Source organism: Apteryx mantelli, chromosome 1, assembly GCF_036417845.1.
Source record: "Apteryx mantelli isolate bAptMan1 chromosome 1, bAptMan1.hap1, whole genome shotgun sequence".
NCBI lineage: Eukaryota > Metazoa > Chordata > Aves > Apterygiformes > Apterygidae > Apteryx > Apteryx mantelli.
Window position 1 is genome coordinate 197,839,002 of NC_089978.1, and position 13,199 is coordinate 197,852,200.

Genomic DNA, 13,199 nt, shown 5'->3' on the forward strand with positions numbered 1-13,199 from the left:
CCTTATAACTGATCATATTTGATTCTGAATAGCTGACCTTTTCTGTAAATAATTCTCAATTTTTTCTTTTTTTTTACTACAAATTTTAATTGTGTATGTATTTTGGTTTGTTCACGAATTACTTGTGAATGCCTATTTTAGATTAGGAATCATTCATAAGGTTATAACTTTGTTTACTGTTCATTATTCATACTTTTGTGGAAATCATACATCCACTGATTTGATGACCTTAGCTTTCTTAAGAGGAAGAGTCTTGTTTTATGGTTCACAAATTGTCTAATATTTGTTTGTAGGTGGTGAATGTAATGCGCGAGTAATAAAAAGAGCTTTTGCAAATGGCATGTCCAGCACTCCCAATTCAAATGTTTCCAGGGTTGTTTCTTTTTCTATCATTTTTAAATAGTAATAAACTTACCAAAATATTATTAAATTAAAACAATTTGATAGAAACACCTGATTTTATTATAAGAAATATTCAGACATTCCTTCTGCAGCATATGATCCTTAGCAAGTATATTTTGTGTGTATTTCAAGACAGCTCATCTTTCCATAATAAATGATGGATGAAAGTGAAGAGTTGGTTGAAGATCTGCTCACTGAGTATGCCATACAGCTTAGCATTCAAGAATCAAATGCAGCCAAGCCACCAGTATCTTCCAGCTATAATGACAGGTATTGTGAATTCAATACACATGTGAAGAGATTATGCCATATTTTTAGAGTGTTTTGAGACACTGCTATTGTTTTAGTGCTTTATATCTTCCTAAAAAGAATTCTTAGTGTGGCCATTACCTGTCTTTCTCAATGAAGCATTGTCTGAAGCAATGATTAAAAAGAGTAAACAGAATAAAATGTTAGGGTTTTTTTTCCTCATACATTTCTAAAAGATCAAACTTAAAAGACAAGAACATCTGATTTGTTAGTTATCTGTCTGCTTGTTCCAGCCGTTCCCTGTGCACTCAAACTACTTACACAACAAAAATCCAAACTAAAATAACAAAAAACCCTCAGGAATGATCCACCAAGGATTCATACGTGACATTAATGATATGATTAAGACTAGTTCCTTTGACTAGAGAATGTTGGCCTCAACTGAGCTATTTAGGGTGGCATAAATTATTTACCTGGAGTTATTCAGAGATCTGTGCTGTATGGGCAACATTCTGAAAGCTGAAGAGAGCTTCTGCTCTGAACTGGCTTCTAGTGCAACCTGTCTCTTTGTGGTTTACAGAGAGAATTTAGGAAGATTAAATTCGCTTGACTAAACTAATACTTTCCCTAGTTTTTTAGGCCATTTGCATTCTTTTAAAAAGTATATTTGTGAAACAAAACATGGTCTTAATAGAAGTTCTTTGGCAGTATTCCCATAAATATTTTTTGCAGAATGCTCTATCTAAAATTGAAAGGAAGAGATAGAACTGTAAGTCTCAATTGACTAATTTCCTGCGAGATCTCAAGGAAGTTTAGGTCCTCATGAGGACCTATTGTTAGATTGGAATCTCTCTTTTTACTGAAGGCTCTCAGTAAAGCCACTGGGTATGCTATTATTTGACTGCTGCTTTATTTTGTTTTTTTCTGGTCTGGTTATTATGATGTGTTTATCACCAAAATATCTCAAGGCACTAGCAAGCACCAGCATTCAACTTCTATCACATGCAGGTTTAAATGATATTGTTAAAAATATTGACAACTCATTTTCAGGGAAAATCATAACATTGATGCCATCAAGCTCTCTTTCATTAATAAATATTGATATTCTGATGCCATCAAATTATCATTTAATTATCATTTAATGTTTCTGAATCTGAAGGGCTTGTTTCTGTACTGTGTGACAAATACACTTTTTAGTTCACTTCTGTTCCAAATTAGAAGATTTGTCAGAGCACTTCACGGCTCCTTCTGGAAACTGCTATATCAGGGGAGCAGAATGGGGAGGAGGGAAAGGAACATGAAGAATACACCGGGGGTTCCTCTTGAGGTCAGCTTGCAGCATTAATTGCATCCAACTTGGGAACTTTGGATGCTTTTGAAGTTCCACAATACAGACATAACTAAAGAGGTAACAAGGCTAATCAAGATTGCAACTAATGTATTTGAAGGAAAGCTGGCTCCGATGAGAAGCAAATGGCAAATATTGAATAAATGATTTCATATAATGCATCTACTATTTGGTTGTATTTTCTATTTTCTGCTTTTTTTTTTTGATAGATTTATACCACCTAGTGAGGAAAATAGGAAAATTGTAACAGCCATAAAGCAAGGTAAAACCCCTAAAATAAAATAGTCCTTATGCAAAACTCTGAGCTTTCAGCTTATTATTTTCAACTGCATCTCATTTATCTATTGGATTTTTTTAAGGTCAAGTATTTGGGCTCCAAGACCTTGTGAAAAAGAAATATGCTTTGGATGAAGCTGATGAAAGAGGGTGGTTTCCACTGCATGAGGCTGCAGCTCAGCCAATTCAGCAAATACTTGAAATCATTTTGGATGGTGAGTACGGTAAAGATATCACGCAAGACCCAAGATAGTGGGAGCAACAAAGAAACAACAATAAGCAAGCATGCACAGAAATAGGTTGGAACTGATTACTAAAGAAAGTATGAACACGTTCTTCCATGTATCTTGCTATGTTGTTTAACTATCAGGCAAATTTTATTTTGAGGAGATCATATGAATTTACATGAGCAAAGAACTCGGGCCATTTTTTAACGCTTTGTTCAAAAACCTACAGATATGTAGAGCGAAAATTACTATTCAGTACTCAGTCTGGCAGTACTAGGTAGATTAAGTTAAGCATAATTACAAGTAATTTTCATAAAGATTTAGCACGTAAGGATTTCTGGTGTATGTACATCCTAACAGCCTTGTGCTTTAATTTTATCTTTTTTCACTTTATTAACTCTAGCATCTTATAAAACAATGTGGGAATATAAAACATGTGATGGAGAAACACCGTTAACTTTGGCAGCAAAAGCTGGCTTTGTGGAAAATGTAAGAACATTACTGGAAAAGGGTGTTTGGCCAAATACCACAAATGACAAAGGAGAAACTCCACTTCTTATTGGTAATTGCCTCCTTTCCCTGTGTTTAAGCAAAAAGATTTGTAGCGCTTCCCCTCAACTAAACTGGCATGTCCATTTCTGCAGACTCAAAACCTGACTCTAACAAGGGGAATTTAGGCCCATTTTTGCAAATCCTTTTAACTGTGAGTAATTTTTACTCACCTAAGTACTCCTGTTGGCTTATATGTTTTAAATGGTGGTCATCTTTTTAGGTGAAACTAATATCCTGCACTTATTAAAATGTGCCCAGCATTCAGTTCAGTGCTAGTTATGCCCTAGGTGGTCACCGAGCTGAAACTTTGCTCTTAAAGATACTCCTAAGAGTCTGATACCTATTTATTTTCTTCAAGATAACTTCTCTGTATCTTCGGATACCTAGGGCCTTTAGCAGCTGGGTCCTATTTGACCATCTTAAGGTACAAGTATTGTACAAAGAATAAGCTGCTGCTTAATCTTTTAGGCCTGTAGTTTTTATTGGAGTTTTTTTTTAATTGAATGATTTCAAAATCACCCAGCTCATTTCCCTCCCTCTTGTACTGAAAATGAACTTCAGCTACATTGCTAAGTAATACCTCAAAAAAGGTGATTCTTTTGGAAGATTTTATACTGTTGGTAGATTTAAATATACTTTACCATATATGAGTAATTTAGCTGTATCAGGTTTTAATTCCTGTTGAAACTGGAAATATCTTCATATCTTCATTTTTCTGAGGATAATCTGTAAAATTACTACAATTCTCAAGTACTGTATAACAAAATACCATTATACTATGTAAGAAAATACGATATATAATACAATTATCAATATTAAAATGCTCAGTTCTCTGAGGGTTTTTTGACTTTGATTGATTCAAATACAATTAATGTATTGAAATTTTAAGGCCCTAAGGCATTTCTAGAGGCCTACTTTGAAATATCTTGCTTTATGTTGTTTCAGCTCTTTAAAGTTGTTTTAAGTCTGAAACTTTTACACTATTTTCAGCCTTTGCTATTTAATGAATCCTGGAAAGAACAACTAGCGCTAATGTAAAGGATGTTTTCCCTTTTAATGACAATTTATTTCCATAAATATTTCCCTACACAAACTCCTGAAAATGAGGTCGTCAGCTATGTATTGTTTATATGATACTTTTGTGTTTTTGTATCACTTCGGGCTGAGATGTGCAAGTAGATATTGGTGTGCATCATGTATTTCAGTCTTAGACTCAACATAACAGAGAATCAGGTGGTTAACACTTAATAGATGATATTCAAAGTTAGTTATGATTCTAAAATCATAATTAATAATTAATTCTAAAACTGGTTTAAAGGGTTCTTCAGTACAAACAAAGGTAAATGCTGAAGAAGTATCTAGTGGGATAATTTCTGCTTTCAGGTTCATTAAGTAATACTCTACTTCAAAGCAATTATAGATAATTATGAAGACCATTGCCTCTTAAAAACCTTTGGCTTGTATAATGGGACGTTCACAAAAGTTAAATTTACTAACCCTTGATGCTGATCTCTCTCAGCTCCCTCATCAGTCAGTGGAGAGATCCACTATTCCAAAGGGCAGTTTGGAAGTGAAATTAGACTCTTATTCTGGATCTTTTATGCAGATAAGTTCCAGTTGTAGTTATCCATGAAAATTTCAAACTTGGAATCTCAAAAGGGCAGAATGTGGCCTGTAAATATGATGGATGTCAATTGTATTTTGGCTGACAACAGCCACAGAGTACACTCTAGGATTAGAGATACCAGATGACTGTTACAACTGTGATTTTCTGGGAGCATTGTAATGTTTGTACCATCATTAAAAGTAAAGGACTATGTTCTAATACTGTATTATTTTTATTGTTGTTTTTTCTTTCTAGAAGTCACTACTGCTTTCTCAGAATCTAACTGATGCTGCTTTTGCCCTCAATGTTCCAAACTAACATATTTTACAACTTGTGTTGTTTTACCTTGATTTCCTGTGTAGTAGATATCACTATTTACTTACCAGAGTTTGATTCCCAGATTTCTAGAACTGGAAATCTTTTTCTAGACTTACTAAAATCATCTTCTAACCTTCAAGACAATATGTCTAAAAATTTAATTGTATTATTTTCTTCCTTTTTTATTGTCTTCAAGCTATAAGAAGGCGCTCTTTTCAAATGGTGTCTACTCTGATTAAACACAACTGTAACATCCACCAGCCATGTGTGAAACGTTGGTCAGCAATGCATGAAGCTGCAAAACAGGGTTGCAAAGATATCGTTTCTCTTCTTCTGAAGAATGGTGGAAATGTGAACCTCCAGGATGGATATGGAGTAACACCATTAGGTGTTGCTGCTGAACACGGTCACTGCGATGTGCTGGAGCATCTTATTCATAAAGGTATGTAGTTAGGTTAAAAAAAAAAACACACCTGCGTACATATTGTCTGGTTGCTGAGGTATTTTAGGGTGATAACAGAAAAGGAAAGGAAGAGCAGTGATGAATCAGATTTGGATTCTTGGAAGGAAAGGAAGCATATGTGAATATGGACTGGAATGATGTTTACACGTTTCCATAATGTATGTGAGAGGGGTGACAGCTTTGCTATCGATCCATTTCAATCAGTTACTGCTATATCTCCCCTTTCTTCTCTTACTTCCATTCCTTTCCCTTCCCTGCCTTTCACTCTCTTCCTACCCTTCCTTCCCTACAAATGTGTATAGGATTGTATTGGTATTAATTACTGGAATTGTGTTTTGAATTTTGAAAAACCTCAGTTAAAATCTTCAGTTCAAAGCAGACCTCACTCAAGTAAGCATTTTCCAACACTTGCATTTGTATCTGTACAAGATGTGTTTTGCCTTTGAGGTTAAAATTTGCCACAAGAAATATTTCTTCTTTTCTTCTGAAAATGAGGAAGAAAGTAATCTGGGCTAATTTTTGTGATGACCTGCAAATTAATTGGGATGTAACAATAAACTCCCTATCCTTCTTCAAGGTGGAGATGTCCAGGCCTTAGCAGATGATGGTGCATCGATACTATTTGATGCAGCTGGAGGAGGTAATCCAGACTGCATAGCACTTCTTTTGGAGTATGGAGGAAGTGGCAATGTGCCTAATAAGGCAGGACTGCTTCCCATACACAAAGCAGCTTATGAGGGACATTACCTGTGAGTATGAGTTTGGGCTTCACATTTTATTTAAGATTCTCTGTGGCTCAAGGTCAAATTGAAGAAGACTGTGTTAAACATGCAAATGTACAGATCATTTATATTTCAGAAGTGCCTGTATTACATTAATATGAATTAACTTTTAAATGTTATTTTAGTGCATACACTACAAAATGCAAAACTTACTGCCTAGGACTAAGTGAAAACCACTGAAACAAATTAATACAAGGTCCCATTTGACATTGCTTAAACAGATGTTTGTGTGTTGGAATGGTCTTGTGCAAAGTGTCTAGTAAGTTAGCATACAGCTGGATGATGGTCTTTTTTCTTCATGGAGGGGAGTGATGCCTTACTAATTCTCTTCACTGTTTTTTAGGGCCCTGAAATATCTCATTCCGGTCACATCCCAAACTGCAGTCCAGAAAAGTGGGTTAAGCCCTCTTCACTCAGCAGCAGATGGCCAGAATTTGCAATGTCTAGAACTCCTCATTGAAAGTGATTTTGATGTCAATACTCTGTTGGCTGAACACATTTCAGACAGTTATGATGATGAAAGGAAAACAGCACTCTATTTTGCTGTTTGTAACAATGACATTCTCTGCACCGAAATATTACTCAAAGCAGGTGCTAATCCGAACAAGGATCCTTTAAACTGTCTCCTTGTGGCAGTGAGAGCTGGTAATCATGAAATAGTAAGGCTGCTTCTATCCTATGGAGCAAATGTCAACTGCTACTTTATGCTGGTCAATGATACCCATTTCCCCAGTGCCATTCAGTATGCCTTGAATGATGAGGTGATGTTAAGGCTCTTGCTCAATCATGGATACAATGTGGAGATGTGTTTTGACTGTATGCATCAAGATATCTTTGGAAATTCCTTTGTGTGGTCAACTCCAGAGGAAGAAATTCTCCCAGGATGGACTTCTTCTGTAATTAAGGATAATCCAGTAAATACATACCTTACTTCCTTCTCTTCACTTTTTTTTTTCATTAGCCAGTTTTAAAATTTCCAGATTATTGTGCAGAATTAAGATTAAGTTACTGGCAAAATCCCTTTTTAAAGGACCTTAAAAAATAAAAGAGCCTTTCTTCACTCTGAGATGGAGAAAATTATGAGTGAGGAGTGACTTCAGTTTTGGGCTTGTATATTAGAGATTTAGGAAGAAAGCTTTAAGAAGCCACAGGGCAAGAAATCGGAATTTCTGTTTCTGTCCCAACAAATGGAATAGATGTATTTCCAAAGAGAAATCACTGTCAAACAGAATGGTGCAGGAAATTATAGCAATGTTATCACAGATATTGGCCTTCAAACCTGTCCAGACAGATTAAGGGATCACAGAAGTTATGCATGGAAGCAAATGACTTTTGAAGTAACCTACCTAGGTATTAGTTTATGACTGTTAAAATTATTTCTAATACTTTATTTTAATTATCTTCTATAATTGATTTTAAATTTTTTATTTTGGCATTCTTTTGCACAGGTTTTGAAATTATTATTTGATGTGTTTTTCCTTTCAGTTCTGTGACTTTATTGCTGTTCCTTGGTTGAAACATTTAGCAGGAAAAGTGGTTCGTATTTTCATAGATTATATGGATTATGTTCCTCTATGCACAAAAATTAAGTTTGTCCTAGAAACACAGAAGGAATGGCCAGAGATACGTCAGATACTGGGTAAATATCTAACTTCCAGTTAATGACTTTATGATTTATTAGAGACTTTAACTGCCTATGCCAGGCCATATTCATCCAAAATATTTTACAATCCCCGTGTACTAGCTAAGAAACAGGTTTTGTCCTTCATCCATTTCTCAGTTTGAGATAGATCTTTGCCTATTGCCAGTGGTCATACATTAGCTAACTTCACTGGAATATAGCAGACATACACCTGGTGAGAATTACTCTCACAGAGAACGTCATTGTCCTGTGGGAAGCCCCTTTAGTTAGCTGGCACTGTTGAGGTACTTCTCAAACTCCTTATTGACCCATGCATTTTTAAGACACCAGCCATTGTACAGCTGTGGAAGTCAGGACATTTTTTTAATGAGGAATATTGCTTGCATGTTTGTCTTTCTTTTTGTTCCCTTGATCCTTCAGCTCTACTACTTGTTTGAGAAGTATCATAAGAGAAAGTTTTACATCTCAGAATATTCGGGATTATAGGTGGTGACAATGAGTGCAACATCACAATCGTACCATCATTTCTGAACTCTGATTTTCATGATATACGTTTAGGTTGTTATTTTCAGTACACTAGTTGAATAATATTTCCTATGTATGCTTTTGTTTTTAAAACTCTACAAATTATCCTGGGCCTTCCACCTTTGATGACATCAAAGATAGGCTTCACCTCCCTTAACTTTAAAAATCTGCGGTATGGATGTCTACATCTGAGCTAGCTGTGTGGAGAATAACTTCTAGAAAGTAACTCGTCTACTGTAGATATATATATTAGGATGAGATGAATTGAGATGATTATTTCTCTTCATTGCTACAAGGGGAGTGTGGACATCTAATTCAGTTTAATGGACATTTATATCGTGGATACCACAAGTTAGCTTAGCTGAATCTCGCTTGTTAGCTGTATATAGTTTTTCCTGGGTCCAGTAGATCTTTCAAGATCTGCCAGCATCTCAGAAGAAAACTTTGAGATTTAGGAGGTTTGATTTCCTTTCCAACTCAGTGGTGAAATGAAACCTTTCCCATCTAAAAAATGAGCCTGGGAAAAATACACTGAGAAGCACCAAAGCCAATAGTGAAACTTCCTTTGATTTTAATAGGCCTCTCATTTAACCTCATAAATCAGATTCACAAAATTTGACATGTTCGCCTGTTAACTCAGAACATGTGATTGCATGTGTATGTGGGATAACTTAGTCCCACATTTTGAAGGATAGTAAATTTAGATAATTCATTAGTAATATAGAATACAATTTTTTTTATTATTTTAAATAAATTATTTTATAGCTGTTGCAATAATATATTGAAAACATGCTTTTAGATCTCCAAAATTCAATTCATGCAAAGAATGAATTTCTAATTGTCCTTAGAAAATCATCTGACAATTTCTTTTGGTACGTGAAAATGTTTATATATCGTGGTATAAGCAAGACTGCAGTAGGCTTTGCATAATGAACAGTTAAATTCACTGGAAGATACTATAAATATCCAGATGATAAACTGTAATTTTGACTTTGAAATTTAGATAATGAATTTTAATACAAGTTTTGAAGTTTATTAAACTTGCATATTTATTGATAAAATTCTTTGGAGGGTCATCTAACATGTCTAAAATAAAACAACCTTTTTATTCTTATCTGTCTTTTCCTTATTTTTTCTTATACATTGTTCTGTTGGGGAAACATATAAACAGTTATTTTTGCATCATTAATTTTATTAACTTTTTATTTTTTAATTTTTAAATAGAATTTGGTTTAACGTCAGCTGTTCAAGAGCAAAATATTTAGAATTAAAGCTGATACCCTGTATTTAATTTTGCTTTGGTAGATTATACCAGCATGCAGAGGAAATCATTCTGGTTATTGTCACAGGAACATCAAAATAATTTGGTTGTCTTAAGTATTGATACTTCAAGTATGTTGAAATGCATTGTTCTGTTCAGGAAAGCTAAATTAAACTGAGCTCTTACAGTGATGTAAATTCTCATATGAGGTGTTTATTTAGAAGACTCAACAGTCCCAGGCATGATAAGGTCTGGTCCTGGTGCCTTATTGATACAGCAGAAATCAAAGGTGCCAGGTAGTTTGCATGGCTGGCCTCAGCATACATTTTTTTTAAGATGTGCACCTAGAGAAAGGAGAGATCATTCACCACTCATCATTTATTATGCTAAATAAGGTCCTGGCTGGTTATTCAGATACTTTGGAGATGCAGTACTGTGTGCATATTTCCAAAAGTGGACAATAATGTTAGGCAGATAGCTGAAAGAAGAAGGTTGGTTATGAAATATCAACAGCACGTAACATCACATTTTGGAGGTAAAAAGAATGGTATTTTATTCAGAAATGACAAATTAATAGCACTCCAAGGTAGTAGATTTTGATGTTAATTTTATTAGAGCATGTTTTGAGACTGTGAATTGGGGTACCATCATTGTTGATGGCGTTGTTTTTCCCACTGTTTCTCTCTTGCTATTTTTTTAGATAATCCTCGCCCATTGAAGCATCTATGTCGTCTGAAAATACGTAAACTCATGGGATTAAGGAGACTCCAGAAACTGTCATCCATGAAGAAGTTTCCACTTCCACCAGTTCTCAAGAACTATATCCTATATAAAGAATATGATCTGTATGGAGAAGGGATACATTTAGATTAGTTTTTAAAAAATAACTGTGTACAATCTGTATGTTGACTCATTTCTTTACTATTTTTGACTAGTTGAAGAATTGTTTAGTTTGTTTTATGGTTCAGAACACCCTGATATTTATTGCAAATATGTCTTTTATGGGAACAATTTTTTTTCAGAAAGCTAGCACGTTAAAGCTCAACTTTATGTTTTAACTCAACATTGTATTATCCAAATACAGGCTAAAATCAGAATACAGAGACTATAATAATTGTGTAGAACACTAAATGGGAATTTAGGTAAATAAAGGGTAAAAGTTGTGTTTAATGATTATTCCAAGAAGAATTTTCCTGATGGACTCCTTAATGAAGATGATAAACATGATTGCTGCTCTCAGTTTTTGGCATCAGATTATTTGGAAAAGAAATGTGTAATTTAGTTTGGCAAAGAAAATTAAACCACTAACTAACTGCACTTCTCTGTCATGTAATTGGCCTGAAATATAACACATTTTGTATTTTGAAAATCAGAATCTTGTTATAAAATTCTCCCCAAAAATTCAAAGATTCCTTTTTGTTATTTTTGCGGAGTGTATGTTCCCAGGTACAGCTTCTGTGCATGCAGGGCAGCATGGTATAATTCTTGGCAAAGACTGAGAGACTTTATGTAGGCTTTTTTAAAGAAAAAGTGGATTTTGATGGACAAAAAAAAAAAAGAAGGAAAATCAAGCAGCATGTTGTTGCTTGATTAGTTGAGAAATAATGTCATAACTTTAATTATGGTTCCTACAGAGTTTTGTCAGATTGCTTCCAAACCTGACTAAACAACACTCTTAGCCATGCTGTGATGCACTTGGCAGTATATTTCTGTACATGCCTAGAGGAAAATACATCTGCTTAAATAATCTTTAAACTACTCTATTAAAAATGGACTGCACTTCCGCCTTTTGCAATTCTACCATCCCTTTTATGTTAGGGGGGGAAAAAAAAGTCCAAAACCCCTAAATTCAAAAATGATTTCAGATGGTGGATGTCAGCATTATATAGTGCCTAAGTCAGAGTGTAGCAAAACACTTAGTCCTGGTTATCTCTCTCTCTCTCCCTCTCTCTCTCTCTCTCTCTCTCTCTCACACACACACACACACACACACACACACACACACACACAAGCAAACAAGCAAACAAACAAAAGATCAGCTCAAGCATCCTTCTGCCCTGCTCAGTGGGCTGGGTTTTTTTCCCCCATTCTTCAGAATTTCTTCTTATTTTTTGTTTATTTGTTGCGTAAAATTGTCCCAAATAACTTGGTTAGAGATGTAAATTCCAGTTCCAAAGGCAGTTACATCAGTCCCTTTGTGGATCTGTCCTTGGTCACAACAGATTTAAAGGACCAAATGGAAAGAATAAAAATTACTGGTCTGTGACATGTAGAGGGTCAAACAGATGACTTAATTGTTCCTTCTGGCCTCAGTAGGATTGCTAGTCATCTGGATTTCCCAGACTTGTCCTCTGTTTCTTGTCAGAAATTTTGTCCAGGATGAAAAAGAAGTATTTGATGAATACAGTGACCATAATACAAGAATCTGAATACTCGCATATCTAATGCAGTATACTGCAACAAGCAAAGGAAGCATGATCAAATAAGACTTTAAACAGATGATTTTAAACCCTTTCTGTGGCTAGAGCCAAATTCCATTAGTAATTTTAGTTCATGGGCTGAGGTTTATATTTAGGACTCTATACACGCCTCAGGCAATAGTGAAATCACCTCTGGCATCAAAACATACAGCTCTAGGCAGCGTATTACCACAAATGTTAAAAATATCATGGACTAGTCCTTGAAATATCATGAGGTAAGTTAAAAAGTCATGATATTGGATTCATCTTTTAACCAATACAGCTGGGACCCTTTTTGTTGTTTTGTAGCCTATTATAGAAAGTGCCCTAATCCTGTTTTAAAGTTTTTTTTTCCCTCAACATTGAAAATGTTTATTTACTGAAGACCTTTTTTTTTTCCCCCTAGGTGTTAAAGAAAATATCATGACATGAGAAAGCATCTGGAATGCTTCTAAGACATCTCTGAACTGCAAAGGAAGAGGGAGGGACAAAACTTAGTTTTAAAGGGTACATAAGGAAAGATAGAGAAATACAGAAAAGAAACTGTTTACCTCATGTCATGCTGATGACACAGCTAGGAACTGAACACAGGTCTTTTGAATCCCATGTTTTGCAGCAAGACCATTAAGTTTTACCTTTATGGAGTTGAGTATGCCTTGGTGGGAGGAGGAAAAGTAAGTGGTCTAGGACTGGCTGTTTTGTGAAAAAGAGGAAAAGACAGCAGTCACAGCTGTAAGAAGAAAGTGTGAGGGAAAACTACTACTTTTTTCCTTACTTGGACTCTAACTGAACCCTTGCGATCTAGGGATTTTGTTTTCTCAGCTATCTGGGTGTGACTCACTGGGTGTTCCATCGCAACCCAATTCCATGGCATGTCCACCATTAGCAATGTCGGTCAGAAGTAATTAAATGCCCTGGCATTGATTCAGGCATGCCCAGGGGTAAGAACTTCTATCAGGTTGGAGACAATGTTTGAAAGCAGGGGTATAATTCAGTCTCTGTTTCTCATAAAATCTGACACAAACAGCGGCACCAGACTGATGAGCTCTCCAAGGAGCCAGACACTGGACTGTGGTTACATCAACCTTT

At 35.3% G+C, this 13,199-nt stretch overlaps 1 protein-coding gene across 1 annotated transcript; it reads left to right on the forward strand.

The window, feature by feature from the left end:
- The first annotated feature begins 529 nt into the window (after positions 1–529).
- On the forward strand, positions 530–10,984 carry ASB15 (ankyrin repeat and SOCS box containing 15). The gene is made up of 8 exons (XM_067289964.1): positions 530–672; positions 2,209–2,261; positions 2,359–2,490; positions 5,175–5,420; positions 6,019–6,190; positions 6,567–7,137; positions 7,709–7,862; positions 10,352–10,984. The coding sequence occupies exons 1-8, from the start codon at positions 557–559 to the stop codon at positions 10,522–10,524; spliced, it is 1,617 nt and encodes a 538-aa protein (XP_067146065.1). The 5' UTR covers positions 530–556; the 3' UTR covers positions 10,525–10,984.
- Positions 10,985–13,199: the final 2,215 nt, after the last annotated feature.